At 38.2% G+C, this 23,189-nt stretch overlaps 3 protein-coding genes across 5 annotated transcripts in view; all 3 read left to right on the top strand.

Annotated features, from left to right (window-relative positions):
* The first annotated feature begins 10 nt into the window (after window positions 1–10).
* LOC146452028 (DDB1- and CUL4-associated factor 8-like) lies at window positions 11–12,575 on the top strand. Its single transcript, XM_085098264.1, has 14 exons — window positions 11–517; window positions 669–728; window positions 2,684–2,770; window positions 3,554–3,648; window positions 4,711–4,821; window positions 5,381–5,408; window positions 5,535–5,585; window positions 6,557–6,617; window positions 7,539–7,593; window positions 7,758–7,810; window positions 8,145–8,275; window positions 9,050–9,169; window positions 9,860–9,967; window positions 10,383–12,575. Exons 1-14 carry the CDS (start codon window positions 224–226, stop codon window positions 10,491–10,493), a joined length of 1,365 nt encoding a protein of 454 aa, XP_084954390.1. The 5' UTR covers window positions 11–223; the 3' UTR covers window positions 10,494–12,575.
* A 1,216-nt stretch (window positions 12,576–13,791) lies between these two features.
* Window positions 13,792–16,438, top strand: LOC146452029 (splicing regulator RBM11-like). Its single transcript, XM_085098526.1, has 2 exons — window positions 13,792–13,992; window positions 15,517–16,438. Exons 1-2 carry the CDS (start codon window positions 13,897–13,899, stop codon window positions 16,030–16,032), a joined length of 612 nt encoding a protein of 203 aa, XP_084954652.1. The 5' UTR covers window positions 13,792–13,896; the 3' UTR covers window positions 16,033–16,438.
* A 924-nt stretch (window positions 16,439–17,362) lies between these two features.
* LOC146452030 (uncharacterized) overlaps window positions 17,363–23,189 on the top strand; it is a 36,781-nt gene continuing 30,954 nt past the window's right edge. The window contains exon 1 of one of the 3 annotated variants that reach the window (XM_085098521.1): window positions 17,363–17,476. The gene's annotated coding sequence lies outside the window, so the exon portion shown is untranslated. Of the gene's footprint in view, window positions 17,477–19,847; window positions 19,960–23,189 lie in introns of those variants that run through there. The other 2 variants (XM_085098519.1, XM_085098523.1) reach the window with 2 other exon arrangements.

The following is a 23,189-nucleotide window of genomic DNA, read 5'->3' on the forward strand; positions in this document are numbered from 1 at the left end:
GTCTGCTTGTTTTGGTTCTCCGTCGGCAGCATTCGAAGGAGCAGAAATTTACGTGTTTTTATTTGTTGAATTAGTCATTTTCACAATTTGAATCACAAATGACTGAGACAGAAGGGGGAAGCGCTCAGGAACGCGATTTTCCTTGATGCTTTTGGTGTTGGAGACGTGAGCAAAGCTATTCAGCCGCATTTCTCCAGTCTTTGAATGCTCATACATTTCCAAAATGGCCATGAATGCTCAGCAATCTATAGTTCCTGGTTTACAATATCGTCAGCTTGGAATTCTTTCCCCGAACAACTTCTCCAGAGGCACTTCAGGTTCTTGTGGACTTGTAAAGCGGCTAACTTTACACGAAAATCTGGAGCACCATGACGGTTGCGTGAACACACTTCATTTCAACATGTCGGGGGAGCTGTTGGCTTCTGGAAGCGATGACCTCGATATTGTCATATGGGACTGGGCAAAAGGAAAGAAGAAACTTGCTTATGAAAGCGGTCATTCAAGCAACGTTTTCCAGGTAAAAGATAGATCTCATGAAAAGAAACCTGAATTGCTTTGGGTAGTTACTGGAAAGTTCATTTCCCGTACTTGTTTGTCTCGGGGGAGACTGAAAGATGTCATTATTAAATCACAATAAGCTAATTTCTCTATTTTGACTGTTTGTACAGGCGAAGTTTATGCCCTATACTGGTGATAACACGATAGTCAGTTGTGCCCGAGACGGGAAGGTAAATACTACAGTAAGCTTCACGACTTTTTAAACCTCAGATGAAAGATATTAGAGAATGAGCAATATATATGAGGGTGAAATTCAAATGTAAAAAAATTTTGAGATCAGGTTTGCGATCATATGAGAAGTGTCAGCTGGTCAAAGATAATTCTTTGCATTGTTCAACTTGTTTTTATTTTATTAGGTTTTTTTAGTAGATTCACTTAAAGTAAATTGTTTTAATTAATGTTTTATATCGATCTTTGATTTCCAACTGAGAATAAACATATGAGGGAAACATTTTAATACCTGGGAAAGGTTACCCCCACCTATTGTAAACAGCTTGTGCCCCAGGGCCCAGTTGTTCAAAGCCCGATTAAGATATTCCTGGGTTAACGAAAACTTTACCCTTCTCCAAAATGGCGGCAACAGATTTGAAGGAGTTAAATTGAACTGAATGAAAAACTGATACTAGCACTGGAAAGCACCTTTACTTTAGTAACCCTGCAAAGTTTTAGCATATTAGGTGTTATATCAGCTTAGGAAATGTAAGATGAAATTTGTCAAATTTACAGATGTTTGTATGACTGGGGGTACCCCCACTCATACATGTTCATTTTTCAACTTACATTTTCTCAGCTGATATTACACCTAATATGCTGAAACTTTGCAAGGTTACTAAAGTAAAGGTGTTCTTTCCAGTGCTGGTATCAGTTTTTCATTCAGTTCAATTTTAACTCATTCAAATCTGTAGCCGCCATTTTGGAGAAGGGTCTATAAGTAATCAGTCAACCATTTTTGCAAAAGATTTTTTCCCTTCCGTTTCGACTTAGAGTTCACCTTTAGGTAAAAATCAGCTTTTAAGGGATTATCCTTAATCGGCCTTCAAACTATGTTTTTATATCTCAGAGCTGGAGAGTCAGATCGGGAGAGAGGCATGGAGGGACATAAGATTTTTTTCTAAAGATGCCTGTTCCACAAAATGTTGTTAGACTGGAAAAAGCATAATATTACTCTTCAAATTTAAGTACATGTAAACTTCCCAAGTCTTGTTAAGCTATTTACCATTCTGGGCCCAGTTGCTCGAAGCATGGTTAGCGCTAACCTGCGTTAAATACCATAACAACCTATAGGTTTTAATACCTCTTAACTAATGGTTAGCACTAACCATGCCTTGAGCAACTCAGCCCTGGGTGTAAAATTTTAAGCCCAGGTACTGACCTGCTTTACCAAATAAATGTATGTATATGTATTTATCGTCCAAAAGCCCTTAGCATTTGCACAAGCATGAAACACGAGATACCATAGTAAGGGGAAAGATGTCAAAAGGCAAAGCACCTGGGAGATCTTGTGTTGAGTGCCAGCTGAAAGTGTCAATATCTCGCTTGAGCTTAAGTGGCCCATGCAGCCAGAGCGTACCCACTTTCTGAAGCATAAAGCAACTAGGAGTATTGGTACTCTCTCTGAATGGGATGCTAGTCCATCGCAGGGTTACCCCCAGCAGTATTTCTCTAGTACCCATTTATACATCTGGTTGAAAAAAGGCTGTGGAGCAAAGATCTTTGTCTTACGGAACAACACAGTAATGCACAGACCAACCTATCCTCGAACCTGCGACCCTCCATTCTTCCAACCATCCAATTGAAAGTCTGATACAATAACCAATACGTCACTGCACCTCCATGTAAGGAAAATAGCTAGACATAAAGATAGGAAGTCTCCCAACTCTGTTGTTGTTTAGTCACTTTCCAACCCCAAGTAGCTGGTCATCTTCACTGCAATCGCTGGCTGTATATATATGTCCTACTCTCTCTACTGCTTTCTAATCCTCCATTTTTCTTTAATTTCCATCGTGTTTGTTTCAAAGTGATCTAGGGTAGAACAATCCACTGACCAATAGTTTAGTGCTTGTTGGTAGGGTTATACTGCGTGTGGCATTCCAAGGGTCAATGTGTGTTTGTTGCTATTTCAAAGGTGCGCGTTGGTTTTCTTCACCCCTCATCAGGCGATGGTTGTAAGACCACCAAGTGTCTTGCACAACACAAAGGCGCAGCTCACAAAGTAAGTGTTGTGCAATTCTAGAAAATATCCATTCATCCTTACAGAAGGTTGCTGGAAGTTTTGAGGAAAGGAATTCTCAAAAGCCAAAGTTTTTAATTAAAGAAAATACGACGGTAAATTGATGCAACCAAATGCTTTGTTTTTCTTCTCAGCTTCACTCAAACTAACACCTATTTCCTTGGGAGGAGTATGGATATTTTCTGGAATAGTGCATTGTAAATCACACTTCTCTTGTCCAGTTTTCATGTTATTGTTTGTTAATTGTTTCACGTAATCACAAATGTGTATGTATGATGAATGGGGTACGCATGGCACACTTCAGCCCCCCAAAACTGCTCCTTAATCCAAACCCTAAAGAGATCTGACGAAGCTTCACAGCGATGAGGAACAGACCATTTTATTTCTGGGGGGTGAGGGGGGGGGGGGATGTTAAGGCATTAGTACCCCAAAAAGTTCTTCACAAAAGTGCTGAAAAAAAAATGTGCTTAACTTCTCAAAGAGAAAAAATTTGAGCAAGCTCTTTATTCCGTAAATTCCCTGAAAGCAAATGAAACAAAAATTTGTGCTGTCTAAAGTTATGGTGTGAGAAAAAGATTTATGCCCAGCTAAATTGCCTGGTCCCCCTCCCCCTCAGAAATAAATTGTTCTATCCCTAATGTATTACTCTAAGCGCCTTGAGGGTCCCGTATCTTCCATTTGGGAACCTGATAGCTTTTAATATGTTTAAAATATCATTATAATTATTATAATTATTTGAATTTATCGTTATATTTTAAACGCCAGCTTTGTATAGAGCCAGGGTCACCATGTGAGTTTCTTACCTGTGGAGAGGATGGTGTGATTTTCCATGCTGATCTGCGAGAGGAGAAAGCCCGCAAGTAAGATTCTGGGGCCATTGATGTCTCAGTTTACTTTAAAAAGTAAAGCATGTGTTGCTTATGTGTGTGTGTTTTTTTTTTTTGTGTTGCTTATTCTCAACTGCCATTATGGGAAGGGTGATTTGCCAGTTCATTCAGTTACTTGCCTTTTAGTTACTGATGTACTCACTTGGTATAAATTCAGGGTTAAAAATAAGAGCCTGAAAACTTTGTTATCCTTTTCATGACCTAGATATTTCAAACATTTAAAAGAAAAAAATTTTGTATTTTAGCCCAAGTTCTACAAGTTTTGTGGCTGACGAAGTTCGGTGGATCCGAATGAAATATCCCACTTTAAGTTTTAATTGCGCTCTGAGTACAGAATTTTTATATTTTAAACAAGTTTTAATATTGTTTTAGGTCAGCTGAATGCAGATGGACAGGGAAATTATTAATTTTTGGAAACTTTGAGTTTGCCCTTTTGAACAGATCAGGTGCTGTACACCACCCACGAAAAACAACATTAATGCTGTCTGATATTCACCAGAAAAATTTGCTGTGCATTTTAGAGATTTCAGTAATTTTTGGTTATTTCCAATTTTCTTATTGTGTTTCCAGTCATGCTCTAAACCAACTCTGTTAAGGACTGTGCCTACTAATACAGAAGTATTTTTACACAGTTTGTGACTTTGTGGGAAAAACAGATCTGGAATCCAGAAAGAAAGTTGGGGGTAGTGGGGCATTTTTTAGAGATATTATTAAGCAACAATAAATTTTCTAAAAAGAAGTAAAATACAAAGCAATGTATGGCATTTTTTCCAAATTGAAGCTTTATTATCTCTGAAAAATGCATGGCTACCCCCAATTTTCTTTTTGTATACTAAGAGCACTTGCTAAGTTCTGCCTTCTCCGCATAGTTTTAAACCACATAAAAATATCCCTGTATTAGTAGGCACCACCCATAGGAAACGCGAGTATCTCGAGATGCACAGAGTATCAGTTAACTAAAATTCAATGTGTACCTCGCATTATAATCTGCTGAACTTGACAGTTGTCTTTCTTGGTACATTTTCCTCTCTACAGACTTTTTTGCTGTCGTATTGAGGAACACAGAAGAGTACCATTGTACACAATTTTTATCAATCCTTTAAATATCTATGAGTTTGCAGTTGGTGGAAGGGACCAGTTTGCAAGGTAAGATAATGAAGTTCTCTGTAAATCATAATTTTCCTGGGAGTGCCTAGGGTACCTTTGGACATTGAACCTCACTCCCCCATCAGAGCACTCCCATAGATTACTTACTGCAATATAAAGCAAGTGTAATTAGTCACATACAATCCACAGCTGGTTCAGTATGAAGTTCCATTTTAACTGTTTGGTCTGAAAAGAGTAAATGTTTTAGTAACTAATTATAAGTAAATCTTGTTTTGAAATCATAATCATTTACCTTGAAATACTTTTTCTATTTGAGGAGTTAGCTGCACATACTGACCCCAAATTCCAAATGCCAAGAAAATAAATCCTGTGGTCTGAAGAAATGTTCAGTTGGTAACCAACAAACCCTTACTTAAATGCTTGAATACTCACCATCGTAAGTTTTCAAATTGAATGATTATTAATCAACATTGAAACGGTCCCCCTCAGGACTATACACACAGGGATCATTGTACACTAGCTACTCATCATATTAATTAACGATTATCGTTTAACTTTTAATTATTAATATTTATATATTTTTAATGTTACTTTGCAGAATTTATGACAGGAGAAAACTGCCAGAGGTACAAAGAACAAATTTTCCGTCAAAGAGTTTACACTATGTGTTACTAGGTTTATAATAATACAGAACATAAATTAATATTTATTTACTGATGGTGACTGATTGTATCATGTATATTTTGAAACAGGACAGTAAGGCTGATGTTGAACCAGTGAAACAGTATTGCCCACATCATTTGGTATGTGTTTTTCAATTAATCATGCGTCAATGATTTTTTGTTTCAATCATTATGTAGGAAATTAGCAGTTACATTTATATATTAAAGGGGAGGTATCATGGGGTTTTTGATATCTTTTGTTAAAAATGATGAAATAAGACCTTCAATCACCTGCCAAACAATTCTAGAATGACAAGAGAAAAGAAATCAACTCAATTCTTGAAAGAAACAACTTATGATCTGTTCTAGCGCATTTTGGAACCAAAAATGCGAGAACTTGAAAAACATTAGCATAAAATTTTTCAAGTTTCAATCCAAACCGGCCTACTCTGTCTCTGGCCAGAGGCAGTAATCGACAGTTTTATTGCACTGGTTTTATTGCACTGGTGAGATAATTTTTAACAAACTTGACAATTATTTCGTTGTTCCTGCTGACAGTCAAACATTTTTGGGTTTTGAAATGATAGCAAATTTTCGTGATACTTCCCCTTTAAGGCACGTGAAATTAACAGGTCATAAATTATGAAAGGAAATTGGTGAGCATAATAGTTCAGGAGAAAGAAAATTTTAATTTCGAAAATGCAAAGGAACAGTTAAAATTTTCCATTGAGGGAATTATCACCATTGAGAGAGTTTTGTCAACGTCCTGACAGATCAAACTGATGAAAGCAAAGATATAGATTTATGATACTTCTGGTAAAAAAAAAAAGTTGAAATATTGGTAAAAGTGTACCCGATGCTGAAAAAGACAGCTATCTGTACAAGGCAGGATTCAAAAGTTTAGGTAATTTAAATGATAGAAATTATCAGCACTCTATTTCTTCAAGCCTACTGGAAATTGATGTGACCTTAATTAAATTTGCATTAATGTCATTTAGTGATAATTTCCTATGATAAAGAAGCATGTGTAAGTCAACCATAAATATGCATAATGATGTGTTTTGTTTTCCAAGTATTTTTTAATGAAATGTTTTAATTTGAATCCCCTGTAGATGGAAAGCAATGATCTTTTTGCAAACATAACTTGCCTAGTTTACTCATATGATGGGACAGGTAAGCTTGTGCCGATTACTATTTGAATATATCTGCAAAGGAACATTTTAATTTTATAAGTCATCAAACTCAATAAACAATAGATTAGTACCTGCAGACTTACTGTTTGAACAAAAATATGGTAGAAAATTTGGCAAACCATAGCTAGCTAAAAAAGTAAGGAGGTTAGTTTCTAAAGAATCTGTGGTGCTGCATTGGTGGCTGAATGAAAATGAATATTTGGTGTTATCAACTGAGGTGAATGTAATTTGGCCACCTTAAAGGTGAAGTATCACGCAAATTTGCTGTCATTTCAAGACCAAAAAATGTTTGTCTGTCAGCAGAAACAAAGAAATAATTGTCAAGTTTGTTATAAGTTATCACCCCAGTACAATAAAACTGTCAATTAGTGCCTCTGGCCAGAGACAGAGTAGGCCGGTATGGATTAAAACTTGAAAAATGTTAGGCTAATGTTTTTCAAGTTCTCACATTTTTGTTTCAAAAATATGCTAGAACAGATCATGAGTTGTTCTTTTCAAGAACTGAGTTGATTTCTTTCCTCTTGTCATTCTAGAATTATTTGGCAGCTGATTGAAGGTCTTATTTCATCATTTTTAACAAAAGATACCAAAAACCCCATAATACTTCCCCTTTAATCAGATTTGAGTGCTGTTTCAAGTGTTAGTACTTCGTGGGAGCAAATCCTTCACCCTGATGAAGAGCTTTTGCTCAAAACATCAGCACTTGAATGTCTTTATGGTGGCCAAGTTACTGTGTTAAATGACCTTAACCCAGTTGATAAAACTAAATATGAATGCTATTCCTTAAGAAGTGGTTTATCAACAAATCAGTTTTCTTTTTATGTTTTAGTCCTATGACATTCTTGTTGAAAATTGTACTTTTGAATTCCTTTTAAAATTCGTTTTTGTTATTTTTAAACAGAGTTGCTTGTTAGTTATAATGACGAAAACATCTACCTGTTTGACTCATACTCAAGGTAGGTACCTTCATTTTTAAATTTTAAAGCTTCTGTCTGTCATGTTTGTGGTCTTATGATTCATAAATGAGAACACCTTTACAAATGTTTGGTCATGCAATTAGGCCACGTTATAGGTTCACATGGGGCAGATTTGTTTATTTGACTTTGATTTTCCTCCTTAGTTCCGAAGCAGAGTACATTAAAACTTACAAAGGCCACAGAAACAATGCTACAGGTGGGAAATTTACTGCATTATGAATAAAAATACCAGTCATTCTAGTGCTGTGGTGGAAGTTGTTGTTTGTCCCTTGCTCCCGGCTGTGTTTATTAATATTTATCATCTCTTTTCCAAAGAACTACTTAAAGTCGAAGGCATCCTCCTTCTGATTCTGATAGACTAAAGGAGGACACAGTGCACCACATACAAACGTATTCCACTCCACAACCAAAATACTTAAGAGTAGTAAAATAAAGGAAGAAACTGGCTGCTTTAACTATTATAGAACCACGTTCATGTGGATTTTTAGTTTCATCTTTGTTGAGCTTTTTCATTTTTTATTTTTTTGTAGTAAAGGGTGTCAACTTTTATGGCCCACAAAGTGAGTTTGTAGTAAGCGGAAGCGACTGTGGTCATGTCTTCTTGTGGGACAAACAGACCCAGGAGGTGGTGCAGTTTCTCGAGGGAGACAGGACAGGGGTGGTAAGTGAACTTCTGAAAAAATTCCCTGGGGTAAAAAAAAAATTAAATAGGTGTTACTGTTTGGCTCATAGATGACCATGCTCCATATCATTGTTTGAGAGTGATTTCACTGGACTCATAAATACCTCCAGGCATACCCTTAGTTATAAAATTCCCAGGGATAATAAAATCCCTGGGATTCCTTATTTTGTGGGGAAGATATTTCTGGATTAATTTCGTTCAAGTTATGAAGTGTCCCAGGGAAAAAAAACTTGGAAAGGAGGAATGGGTGTAGAAGCTGTTACTTGATTTAGATAGTACTTGAGCAAGTAGAAGACGTCCTATATTTGACTAATTACTGTGTTTGTTGAGCTGTCATCTTAACCCTGTCTAGACTGGGCTTTTTCTTTCTTCTGTTTGGCTGGGTGAAGGGGGGGGGGGGGGGGGGATTCTTCCCCCACTCCATAACTTTGCAAGCATCAAAGCTATGGCAATAAGACTTGGAGGAGAGATGTTTCCTTTGAGGTCTGCAACATCATGATTGCCAAATGGCAGCAATCTTGGACTTCTGGATTCCCCAAAACCCCAGGAAAGCGCCAAAATTGAACAAAAAGTCATTAAAATCAAAAAGTTATTCAGGTGTGAAGTCGCTGTGGGCAGAATCCTTCCCTTCCCCCTGGTCTAGATACAGTTAAAGAAGATGGTAAGCAAAGCCTGGAGGGATCAAACAGTAATTTAATGCTGTTTTATTTGATCCATTTATGCCTGTTAATAATGCTTGTTTTGCTGTGTCAGGTGAACTGTTTAGAGCCACACCCCAATGCACCTGTTCTGGCTACAAGTGGTCTTGATCATGATATCAAACTATGGCTGCCAACTGCTGAGGAACCAACTGCTTTAGATGGGCTCAAAAACGTAAGTAGTATGAACAAATAAATTATTAATTTAAATCTTCTGAAGTGCCAAGTTAGGCGTGACAGATTCTGACAGCACCAAGGGAAAATGCTGCTCAATGCCTGACTGTGTAGTATGGGTTGACCATTCAATACAGGTTTAACTGGTTGAAACTTTAAATAGAAACCGAGGAAGATCCATGTGCCAAGACAAATTTACTGGTACATTTACACCTCCCTTTGTGATTTTCTCTAAGCATTATTATGTATTTGATGACAGGCAATTGTTTGGCATCAGTTTTACAAGGTAACCATTTGTTTGAGTGGCAGGTACATGTAAAAACAATAAACATATTAAGTATCATCTATCTGTCTTCCTGTCTGTCTAACTCACTGGGACTTGGTAAAAGGTAACCACGTCTGCTTAACCCCTGAAGCCTCAATATTGTGCAACCCGCTCTCTGTTCTCCACAATTATTTTCCTCATCATTGTAGTCTGTAAAATTTGGTTAAAAAACATCATTAATGCATCATTAAAAAGTCATAATTTTGTTTATGTTCACAACCTGAATTGGGGCTTAAAGCATTAGTGGTGGTGACCCTTCAACAGATGTCAAGTTTACAGTAAAAAAATATTAAGGGGATATTTTCGGGTACTTTTCAATTATCTGAGGGGAAGCACTTAATAAATGGTTTGACTTTATTTCTTCAGGTGATTAAAGAGAATGATCGTGACCGGGAAGAAGAAAGACTCCGGCCTCATGACCCGATCAGTGAACATCTTTTGTGGCTTATGATGCACCATATTAGGAGACGTCAGGTATTAATCTTCTCCTCTTCAGCAGGCTCAACACATTCATTGGTCCACTGTTTACAGGATTGAAAGGCATTATTTTCTTCTTTAATGATATTCGTGGGGTGTGGGGTACTCAAACATTAGATCTGAGTTAACACTTCACTTACCATTTACATAGAAAACCCAGAAATTCCAGTTGGAAAATCAAATGGTATGCATCATTCCATGTAGAGTACTTCTGAAATTATGGGCTTCTGGTCAAAGTGATGCATTTTTATTACTCCTTTTGGGATTTACAGCTCATGTTCATACAGTTTGCATGTTGTCCATCTTCTGTTAAGACAAGCTAAATCATTTCGTATTTATGCCAAAAATTTCCATCCGGGTGGTTTGCGTAAATGGTAAGTGCCCCTAATTTGTCTTTTTAACTTTGTTTCAGTCACGAAGTGAGAATGGTGAACAGGACAGTGATAGTGATGCCCTGACTGATGATGACGATGAAGATGAGGATGGTGAACTGGGAAACAGAGTGCAGTGTAGTCCATCGTAAATTAACAATAATTTAACTATGAACTTAACCCTGTTACTCTCCAGAGCAACCAAGATGGAAAGGAATATCACAACATTTCTAAACTATCACTGGGATCCTGGCAAAAAGTAGACAGCACCACACTTTTGTTAGCTCACACTACGGAAAAGACCACCTCACTAAATGTCTTACATCAGAATGGTCACACTTTAGGATTTCATCCACGGACTCAAAAGTAAGAACCACCTTGTACGGCATAATAAATAGCACCAGGTGAAATTAATGTTCAGTAGCTTTCATTTGAATGGTCACACTTAAGGATTTCACCCACAGACTCAAAAGTTTGAACCACCTTGTAGAGCATAATAAACAGCACCACAGGAAAGTACTGCTCAATAGCGTCAAAGATTTTATCTACAGACTCAATAATTAGTATTGTACTTCTGTGCAGAGGGTTGACTCTGGTTGTGGGAGGGTTAAACTATAAGCTTAGCTAGCTTCTATCCATTCAGACCTGCTTTGATAAAATCTATAACTGGGAATGTAAATAGCTGTAAATAATCCTTGGACTCCTCAGAGTTCCAGACTAGGAATGCGACAAAAAGCAATTCAGACTGAGATGATTTCTGTTTAAATGATCACACTTTGACTTTAGATATTGAAAAAAGTTAAAAGTACACTAATTTCGCGATTCAAGGGTTTGCTCCTTGAGTGAAACAGGTGAACCAGTTAGGGCAATGATCACACTTTGTACCAAGCCACAGTGCATTATTACAACTGCATAATACGTGGGCACAATGGCCTTAGCTCCCACGAGTCTCCTGTAGAGCATCTGAACTAGTAATCGGAAGGTCTTAGGTTCGACTCCTGATAGGAGCACTCTGATTTTTTTTCTGAGTATGCCTGTGTCATTTACTAATTAATGCATCATTCTAGTACCGTTGGTTGTTCAGACAAGTAGTGGACAGGCTCAAGATTTGTACAGTTTTGCGACCATAACTTTGTCAGGATGCTGGAAATTTATAGGTAAAGCAATGACGCAGCTAAGAAAAACCTCAGCAGGGCCATTAACCCTTTCAATCCCATGATCTAAATGTTTATTCTCCTAACTGACTGCCATACATTTGTTTAGAGAATTTGGTGTCACATCAAACAATCAAAATTTATTCTCATCACCTGCCTGGTTTACAATGTAATAATAATAATAATAATAATAATAATAATAATAATAATAATAATAATAATAACAACAACAACAACAATAATAATAATAATGATGATGATAATAATAATAATAATCTTTTATTAGGAAGCTTCCATCACGTAACGTGGTTTTCAGAACGGTCCTGTAAAGATTAAATATACAAAAGGTTAAAAAATACAATATATAAGACAAAATTACAAACTGGTAAAAACAGCAATTCAAACTAGAAGCTGAAACAACAAAGACATTGATAATGTGAGGAGAAATTACATATTGATCACTCCTGGAAGTGAAAGGGTTAATCGCTAGGTCACTGAATCATATTGCTATTTGTTTGGCGTACTTTGGTTTTTTTTTGCGAGTTTGCCTGTTGCAAGATGGGCAGAGTAGGCTCTATGCAATGAAGCTAGGATCCAACCGTCAGCGGTTGCCTTAGAAACACGAATGACGCATTTCGTGAAAACATAGGCCAAGCTTCCCCGACAAATGGTTCTGCCAGTTTTAACGCGTTCTTTCGTGTTTAAAAGAAGCCTTACTGGACACAAGTTAGGACTATGGCTGCAAGCCCCAGAGAGATCTTAGAGGGAAAGTTTAGCAAGCTATCATAAGGCAGCTGCTTATTATGATGTTTGTAACTGAAAAAAAAAATGGTTTGTTAATTGTCGTTGTGTTTTTTCTCTGGTAAAATTAAAGCACTTTGTATAGAGTTCGTTGTTCGTTGTAGTAATCGAATCAATTTATATTGTACATAGTAGTGTTCTTGGATATGTAATAGTGCAAATCAGTTACAGAATTCAGATCACGTTTGTAGAATAAGCTAAGTGCTAAGCACTGTTATGATGGAAGCAACTGTTAAATGATGGGATAAAAATAATCCAAATAAAGTTTGTGTACGAGAAGTTATGGTTCGAGTGAGGTAGGTATTGATAGACTTGCTACAAGCTAAGCCATGGAAGTCAGGAACATGACTGGCAAAGTCACAAAACACAAAGTAATTCCCCAAGTAAAGGTTTGGTTTTATCAACGTAGTTGATAACTTGAAGGTAATTGGGGCACTGTAAAGTGATTCGAGTGCTAACGTTTCGAGCGTTAGCCCTTCGTCAGAGCAACTGCACGAGAAACTGCAAAGTTTTAGTTTTATGTAAGTTTTATTTATTCACAACTTAACTTAAGTACAAACTTAAAAAGTACAAACTTGCAAAGTACAATCTTAACGGTGGCTGAAACCACAACTGATAAACTACAAAGTATTCAATGCTTTTTTCTTCAAGTGAAAGATTAAGAGAGACTATCGTATCCGTAATTAATTTTACTACACTGTAAGTATTTGTCGGTTGTGCGACGCCTTGAAGACTCCTCCCAGAGTTAAGCGACCAACAGGTATATCTGTATGGAAAGCTACGATCCGGATGCTTTTACGATCAACCCTGACCTGTTATTTCGTGGGAGAAGAAAGGTTCATGTTTGTAAAGTTCGGTAGAGAGTTTCTACATAATAATATGTTTAATAATTTTCCTTTACTTTTTATTTTATTTTATCTTCACATTCAGTATATATATATATATATATATATATATATTTTTTTTTTTTTTTTACCGAAAATGCCCCCACACAACTTCAACAGAATTATCTTAAAGGGAGTGCTTCCAAGTTTTGACTAAAACGTTTTTAAAATTGCTGCCTATGCCCCCCGGTGGGATAGTCCGTGTTTGAGCCCAGACAGACAAACAGTCTTTATTTATTCACGATAATAAGTTAAAGCTCTGTAGCTTGTGGGGTCGTGCGTTAAAATTGAGAACTAAAACTAATCACAAAACAATCCAGGTCATTAAAAAGAAATAGCACAGTTCAACATACTAATACCTTACATCATATTACAGAAAATCACACAAAACTCCGAAGGGAGTTTTGGGGGGTCTGCTCTCCCTTGTCCCTGTTCAATGTGCACCCCGCCTGCCACAGCTGGCGATTGCTCTGCGCTTTTTGCTGCACCAAGTTCGTTCCTCACCTACCCTGTGTGTCAGAGGATTTTATTGCGCGATTTCCGGTTCCAATCGCCTTAGTTCCGGGTGCCTCTTTTAAATGGAACTTACATGAAGCAGCTGACAATTTCTTTAAATTGACCGCGGATTGCCTGGGGCGAGGTATTCCAAGATGGCTTCCGTCTGCCTTCCGTCCTCTTGTTTATGATTTGAAGATACAGCCTTCATACTACAACCCATGGCTTCTTTTATCGAACGCGACGAACGGTGTGTTTTCGTAGGAAACCTTGAAACTCGTGTAACAGAGGAAATCCTGTGGGAACTCTTTTTGCAGGTACCAACAAGCTTTTAAAAACAAAAAAACTCGATAGGCCACTTTCACTGAACTGCAGACATAACTTAAGCTTAAGCTTAAGTTAATAAAAACCACTTAAAAATAAATTTTATCGTTGTATCTTGCTTGGGAGGAAAGGAATGGCCTTTCGAATTTCGAAAATTCAACAGTCGTATGTGAGGCGTTAGTGATTGCTCACAGATTTCATTTCGCCTTACAAACCTCTGTACTTAATTAAAACTTTCGAAAATTCACCGGAGCAATGGGCAGGAGAGATACATGTATAATGGTCAGCTTTAAGGTGCTATTCTCATTTACCCATTTTAGCAGCAAAGACTTATACAAGGGTGTCAGCTACAAGCTACATACCATTGAACCTGTAGCAGTGTTATAGAGATGTTTGCTGTTTAAATTTTCTGTTTCAGTTTTTGTTGTTGGAATGTGCCAACCATTAAAACAGATTAAAAATAACTCTTTGTTCAACAGCCAATAGGCCCCTGGTTGGCGCATTGATAGAGACCTACAGATTTGACTATGAGTATGAGATTGAGTACAAATAGGACTCTTGAAGTCTAGTTTGTGTGGTTAAGATAACCGTTTGTCACACCAATCTTGTTTCTGGGGTCTCCTTATCTGCTGGTAAACAACGGGAAGGAGCGAGAGTTCTGGGGATTCGACTGATTTGAAATTTGAAAGTCATACTCGTACTCAATCTTGTGGTCGTAGTCTGATCCGAAGGTCCCTAATATCAATAGGTGGCGGCGAAGCATTGCTATAACTATAGGATCCAAGGAAAAAATTATCATCATCTCATAAGCACAAGAAAAAGAAAAGAATCTACTTAGGGTAACATTTCTGGACAGCCTCATACAATAATTATGTTACACTTTGCAACTTAAACTCTATTCCAGCCACATTATTTGTTAAACTGTTAGTAATAGTATAGCAGTGGTGCGTGTATATCAATGCATGGGGTTCTGTGGAACTCTTTCCAAATCTGGTCTCTGACAGGAACGTTGCCTGTGACATAAAACACCAATCAAATTCTCTAACAACTGAGCTCCTGTGAGATTTGTAGCTACAACCAGTTGCAAAAATGTTGATACACTTTGTGCCAAAAATGGCTTTACTTACTTAAATGGATCGCAAATAGCAAATTTGTCACAGAATAACAATTAGCCCCCTTCTCCCCGTTTCAGTGTTGTTCATCTAAGTTTTGTACGTCATATTGCTTAGCTAGCAACATTGGAAAGGGGGAGAGGGAAGAAAGATTACGTGCAATAGCGTAGTGAAGAGTTGTCTCTCGTTAAGGTAGGATGTCTCAACTACTTTTGCGACTGGTTGTAGCTATGATTTGAACCACTTAATCATTCTGTTGAGAGAAAAATCTAATTATCATTGATGTTTATTTGCTAAAGTTTACAAAGCCCACAAACAAAAATATTGACAAGGTTCCTGAAGAAGATTAGCTGAGCATATTCTTGTGGATGTTTAGCCACTAACTCTATTCTGCATTGCATTTAGGCTGGGCCACTAGAAGCAGTCCACATTCCAAAAGACAAAGAAACTGGCAAACAAAAATCCTATGGTTTTGTAAGCTTTACAGAAGAGGTCTCTGCACCTTATGCAATTCGTCTCATGGATGGCGTTCCTTTATATGGCAGACCAATTACTGTCAATCACTCTGTACAGAATTCAAATTCAAATTCTCCGGGTACTCAAAGTCCGTCAAATTATGGCTATGGATTTCCTGATGACACACAGCTTAGACGACCACTGTTCGATAATCCCAATGGACAGTTCAGTCCACGTACAGGGCTGTTGACTCCACCACCTCTTGTTAGAAATGCTGGTGTCCATGGCAATTTTCAGCAAGGCTACTCCTCTCCCAGAAGCCCATGGGATATGATGTCACCATGGCAACAAAATGGAGCCCAAGGCTACCCAGGAAGAAACGGTCTGCAATCTGGTCGTTCACCAAGTCCTCGATTTCGACCACTTCAGATACCTAATAGACAGTATAGACCATATCATTCTTAACTCATGGCACATAATTTAGAAATTCATATTGACAGAAGGCTATGAACTTTTTTTAAATCCCTATATTTTAGTTGCACCTTTCCCAAAGTTTCCCATGCATACATGATTCCATAGTTCATGCAAATGTTCAGTTAAATGAATATTTTATACATTTTATGTCCATGGGACGTATCTTGTGGATTATCATTATTTAATAGTTCCTGTAGCTGACTCCCAGTGGATAGAGCATGGCAGGTTAACTTCGGTTGGGAGGTCAGAATTTCTGTCAATCTTTGAGTTTTTTATGACAAACTTCATGCAGTGAACACGCTTTTCTGACTTCTCACATGTTTATTTTGATGAAAATCGTTTGAACTTATGGAAGAAATGTTTTAAACTCAGTGAATAAATGATAGGTGTATTTTCAGTCAGTTTTTCAAATCCTAGCAGCTTGCAAGGACCTAGTTAATGACCAAGCTCCCACGAGTCTCCTGTAGCTCAGTGTTAGAGCATCCAAACTAGTAATCGGAAGGTCAAAGGTTTGACTCCTGTTGGGAGAAATCAGATTTTCTTTTTTGCGAGTTTGCTTGTGTCACTGATTGAAAAATTCATCTATAAGCGTTTGAACTTGTTTTCATCAAAACTCTTTAACTGTGCCTCGTTTTCAGACCGAGGTAAAAGACAGCACCGAAATAGAATATTTGTTGTGAGAAATTTGCTTTTAAATTCAATTTTATCACCTGCCTGGTAATTGTTTTGTTTTACATTTTAAATGTTGTTTTGCCAAGGAAATAATTTATTCTTATGTTTAAATTCACGATGAAAAGAGATACTGTATCTCTCAGGTAAATAATACAATTTTGATGCTGTTATGAAAACTACTATTTTTAGTAAAATGGATTGAAAATTAATTGCAGAAACGTTTTAAAATTCAAAGTGATCAATCTAATTTTCAACAGGACGATTTTACCTCTCTAAAGCTTTTTATTTAACATAAACAGCTGAAAATTTTAAATTTCGCCCGAAAAATGCTTCATGAAATTCGCGAAAATCTGCTTTAGTAGATGGCTTGTAGTTACTACGAAAAAAAAATTTTGTTGAATTTTATTGTAAAAATGGGTAAAAAAAAAGCGCGTTACAAAATTTCGCGAATTCATTAATAACGGTTGGCGAAATTAATAGGCACATCGGTGCAGTGCGTTGGTTGGTAGACAAAACAAAACGATAAAACACTGCAGCCAAAATTAGCAGTGATATCAGTCATCAGAGCTGAATGAATTTTGGACACGTTTATTTCGTAAGCTTTTTGGAATGAAACCCGCTGAAATTTTTGCTAAGGATTTTTAACACGTCGCAAATACAGGTCTAAAATCTTCGAAGTCATGTTTTTGTTAGGGTAATTTGAAGGTCGATGTGTTTTTTGTCGAAAGACAACCAGGAAAAGACAGACTCATAGGCAGACAAGGTAAGCAAAATTTATCTTGAATCGCGAAAAATTAAGCGGTAGTTTCTTGTAAAATACAGACGGCCTTTTTCAGTGGCATCCGACTCAGTAAATTTATTTAGGGGGAAAAATTTAGCAGCAATTTTCGCTTAAAAGTTGGCCTGAATTTTAGACTTGCCTTTTCCCCGGTCTTTTGCGAGATTTGTTTTGAAACTCTTGGATAGTAAAATTTAATTTTGTTCCCGGCAGGTTTTTAATGCGATTTGTTGCAGTTACAATCTCGGATAGTTATGGGCCGAAGAGTATCAATACTCCCCGTCGCATTTTCGTAAGTTATGGCAAACGTGTGCACACACTTCTAGGGACTAAATAGACTTTCTCAAAAGTCCGTTTAAACAGAACTTGGTATGCTTTTTTTTTGAGACGAAAAACACTTATGCGCAGAAGCATCCACAAAAAACTTTTGTTACACAAGCTGCACAAATTCTGTCCAGTTGCGAGCGAGAAGAGAGGGAGTGCATACTTTTGCCTCGCGGTCATGTAAACTGAAGTTCCCGGCGTAGTCAATCGAACGAAACCGAACCAAAAACTAATCGAACCCAATCGTTCGATTGGAGTTCGATTGGTTCGGCAATCGAACATAATCGAACTGGAACTTTTTGTGAGTTCGATTAAGTTCGATTACCGAACCCAATCGAACTCAATCGAGCGATTGGGTTCGGTAGAAAAACAAAATGGTATACAAAATTGATAAGCATCAACTCTCAATAGAATTGGAAGGAATTCACTCTTTAACTGAGTTTTAACTAGAGGAGCAAGTGTGAGAGATATTAACACATTTCAATGAACTAAAATCTTTATTGTTTAGCTGATTCGAAATTGATTCATTCACAATATAAATATAACATGAACAGCTCAGTACAACATGTAAACTGCCTTTTTTGGTCGGACCCCTATCTCCTCTTTTCTGCTTGACAACAAATTTATCCCCGACACGGACGGCAAAAGAGCCCTCGTGGTAGCCCTTTACCACCGCTTCCAGAATAGTAAGTTTCACCTCTGCCCTGTCCGACATCTTGCCCTTTGTACGGCGTGTTTGAAATAGAAGCCGAAACTGGTTCGTGTTTCTGATTGTTGAGGTGTTCGATTGAGTTCGATTGTTAAACTGTTCGATTACCGAACGTTCGATTGCGTTCGATTGGCAAATTTTTTTTTGTGAGTTCGATTAAGTTCGATTACCGAACCCAATCGAACGATTGGGTTCGATTGGGTTCGATTACCGAACGTTCGATTGACTACGTCGGGAAAGTTGCTCTCTATCTTGCGCATGCACAGGCAGGTGTTTTGCCAAAGGAAAAATGAAACGGCGGTATCGTGCCTTCTGCCGTTTTATCCCCTGGCATCAAGGACGAGTCACTACGTCACTTGTCCTATATCCCTTTCATTAATTAATGATATCTTTTTAAGATGTGATTTTGAGTAGACCACGAACGTTTCGCGTCTCCTCGCGAGAGAATTTTTGCCCGCGCGAGTGGTTTGCTCACTTTACTATCCATAAGAAAAATAAAAATAAGGGACTTCTTGTAGCTACTCATTGACAGGTTACTTTTCCACGCGAGATTCGCGTGTGCTCCTCGTTATCCTCCTCAGGATGGGAGGCCTGGGAGGCCGATTTCCATTGTTTCTTTCTCCGCCTCCCACCCCGCCCTTAAAGCCTGACACTCTGGCTAACTCCCACAGCTCTTCACGGGCGTCCAAGATCCTTCCAAGGTCGGAATGTTATATGTTATATCTTATCGCTCACACTTACTTTTATATGACTAAACACTGAAGTCACCCAGAGATACAGACAGGTCAGAGAGCAGTGGACAATACTACTCATTCGATCGTGACTTTTCCCACTGATTCAATGCTATCCTATTAAAATGCACGTCTCGGCCGCCTTTGTTTGAGGAGACATGTTATTTCCGGGGAGGCAAATTTTTTCAAAGTCCACTCTTTGTTTTTAAAGTGGGTCACGGAAACAATGGGAAAGAAAACCCACAAAAAATATCCAGAACGTGACAAACACAAGGTAACCTATATAAGCTATAAGGGTGGTGGGGTATGACCTTAAAACTTGTGACTAGAGAAACTGAAGGTTCTAGCTGCTGTGGATAGTTATTTAGCTTCTACCAATTCTTAGCACATTTAATACTAGCTCTGTAGATTGCGTTCGAAGAGCATAATTCTTTGCCCACACTATTAATAATGGTTAATAATCACTCAACCTTTTGACTCCCTTCATACCGGGCTTCATATGATTAATTCTGCTGACAGCAAACTCAGCGACGCATAGCTTAAAAGCAAATTATTCACCAGAAAAGTTAATGATCAACGTTTGTTTCCGTTGCGGTACGTGAGAATTTGCGTTCTCAACTCCAAAATTGATTTTCCATCTAGTTGGGAACGGGTTTGGGCAGAAAACACGTGTTGCGATTCGCTTGTTATCGGTTGCCATCACGGTAAGTAATTTTATTGATTTGTATTGTTTATTCTTAGTAAAATCTGCTGATACTGATCTCAGACTAGATTTGGCTCAAACCATCTGCTTCATGTATCAGGGAGCTAGGGATTAAAAGCTAATGGCGATATAAGCTGATTTCGTGTAAACTTCCTTCGATGATGGTTTATCAGTGTACATGTGGTGCGTGATCTTCTACAACCGGTCAACAGATGTGAATAATCTATCGGATGATGATCTGTCAGGAGCCTCACATTTGCCAGCTCATGACAAGCTTATGAGTTGTGCCCTTATTCTATTCACTAGTAAGATTCCTGAATCTCGCTTTTCCTCAAACGTTTCCTCAAGGATAGCCTTTTCCTTGGAAGTTTATGTTATTTTGTTCTAAGTATAATGGCAAAATAATTTGTTTGTCTATAAATTCTAGTACAATGATACGATTGTTTGGTTGGTTGAGTTTGTTATTTGTTGTTTTTTCCGTCTCCAAGATCAACAACCTTCATAAAACTTATGTTTAAGCTATTTTAAACCCTTTAAACGGAAATGCATCTCGCGCTGGTGTTTTTTATAAGCTAGGATTGAGGATTCTGATCTGAACAACTACTGGCACACCTCGCGCGTTCCACACTCGTTCATTACCCATTCCACGCGCGACAAATGTAGCTGGCGAGTGCAGCTCGGCTCGCAACTCGCGACTTCGCAGCTTGCCCCAAACAAGCAAGAGTGCCAGCTCGCAGGCAAAATAATTAAATCCATATTTCGTCTGTAGCGAAAGACAATGTCTTGGCACCATAGAGGTCAGTTTATTGAACTCACTAGATCGTAAATAACGTTAGTCGCAGTGCAGTGAACATGCATGTCTGAATAGGGCGTCACCTCAAAACGTTCGATAACAATTTACTTGCTTTCAGTCGAGTTCTTCATTCAGATTTACATTTTAACATGTAAGTCATACTTTCACTTCTTTGCACAAACGAGAGGTAAATTCCGGCCATGTCAACTAATAACCTTCTATTGGTTACCAAGGGGAAATTTCCTAAATGTTGGCATTTTGTCATTAGTACAAAATTAAAAGCAATATAAGTAACAGAGTTGTAAGAGGAAGTTTTAAGTTGAACCTCCTGTTTCAGGACAAGTTAATGCAGCATGTAAGGACTGCCACAGAAAGGTAAATTAGCATGGGCCTAGTTTTGACTGAGAGAAGTGCGTAGCGTTCGATTTTGAAGGTGTACGCACGAGAAGTCAATTTTAGGACCGAAGGTGCTTACTACTAGGGGGTCTATGTCTTCCACATGGCATGTTAAAGACAAAATGGCTGATAAAGAGAGAAAAAAACGGCTGACAGCGGTACCTCTGGACACTTTGCCGGAGCGTTGTACCATGACGATGCACCACGAGATTTCGGCCCGCGGTTCGCTTATGCCAGCTGGAGATGGTTCCGCGCTGCCCCGACAAGACAGTGAGGGAGGGAAAAGTCGGCCCCTAGACCATATGAGACAGATCCCTTTCGCTGGCACCTCAGTTCCACCTTACTGAGTTAAACAGGGATTCAGCCATGTATATATATGACAATGTAGTCATTTTGTCTTCCATGTGGTACGTTTTGAGGTTTGAGCATGCGCAGGGGCTGAAACGATATAACAACAGAGGGATAACCCGTGGTCAAGCGACCTGTAGTCTTGGAGGTACCGCTAATGGACTCCTTTTACCTTGCTTCATTCTAACAATTTTTATTGCCGTTTTCCCGAAAACGATTGCTCCTTGTTGTGGGGCGAAGCGTGCAATCTTGAAGACACGAGAAGACAATTTTTAGCGCCGATTTTGTTTACTACTAGGGGTTCTGGGGGAATGCTCCCCCAGAAAAAGTTGAAATTGAGGGTCTCGGAAATGCCAAATGCCATCAAGTAGTTTACCAGCAAAGGGCGATACATCTGCCGTTCGGACGAGCTAGCAAACTCTGCAGTTATAACGTCGTCATGTATGTGTTTTCAATCTCTTCATACTACAAAAGCTATGTTCAGCAGTGCATGCTTACACAGGATAAGTTAACTATGTTATAAGAGCGGAATAAAATTGGGGGTTTGCGTGGTCAAGAGTCTCAACCAATTTATCGGTCGGTCAATTTAATGATGTAAACGCTTTCAGGCAATAAAAAAATGTATTTTTCCAAGTTGAATATATGGAAGCTAAACGGCTACTATCAGACCTCTGATATACTTTTCTTTTTCTCGCCAAAGCGAGTACTGTAGTTTAATATTCAACCGGCAACACGGGAAGAGGTGAAAGATTCCTTCGAGATAACTTATTCTTCCTTTCGTAATGCTTAGCGAAAATTACAGCCTCTTAGCGGGAGTTATCTTTTGCTGGTTAGAATTGGACGTGAAGCCAGGAGTCCATAACGGGTCCATGACTGTGGAAAAGGCCCATGTGCTGCACCACGCGTTAGACGAATTGAGTCACTATTGACAAATTTTCAGGAAAATTTTTATAAAAGCCAACTATGTTTCAAGTTTAAACTTTCAGAAAGCATGTACAGATAGTACTCATGTCTTAAAGCAGGAGTCCACGTGACAGAGCCGGATAACAAGTGGTTATTTTTCTTTGCGGGTCACCTTTTTCGAGAAGACATTCTCGTACTTGGCGTCACTAAATTTGGCGATAAATAAAATAAAATACAAGAGCAGTTATGTTTGTTTCACTTCTACTCTGGCCTTATCGCATAACTACGTGACTGCTATTAGACAAACTCGTAATCGGATTGGCTACACAAGGGCGTTGTGAATTCCGATAGACTGCCCTGATCTAAGAGCAGGTGCAAAGAAAATTGCCGAACTTTCAAAACTAACGAGCTAGAAATAAAACATTTTATAATAGATTTATTTGTTGAATAGATCGTTCAAGCTAAAACAATTCGGCAACTCGCTCTCGGTTTCTATCGACTTTGAGGGTCGAAACAACCGATAGCAATCTTGAGCTTCCTACCAAGTACACAAGTTCTATTGAGATATATCTGACATACTATTAAGAGTTATTACCCGGCCAGGTGTTAACTCCCTGGTCAAGACATGAGTCACCTCAATGTGATATAAGGCGTTACATGAAAACTCCAAGATGTAAGAGGGTTTTTATTTATTTAGTTTTTTGTATTTGTAACAGACGAGAAAATCAACATAATTTTCGATAAAAAAAGATGCCAAAAAACAGTAAAAAGTCAACATCCCACGCGCGCAA

This window comes from Pavona decussata, unplaced genomic scaffold, assembly GCF_977016875.1.
Source record: "Pavona decussata unplaced genomic scaffold, jaPavDecu1.1 SCAFFOLD_381, whole genome shotgun sequence".
Taxonomy (NCBI): Eukaryota; Metazoa; Cnidaria; class Anthozoa; order Scleractinia; family Agariciidae; genus Pavona; species Pavona decussata.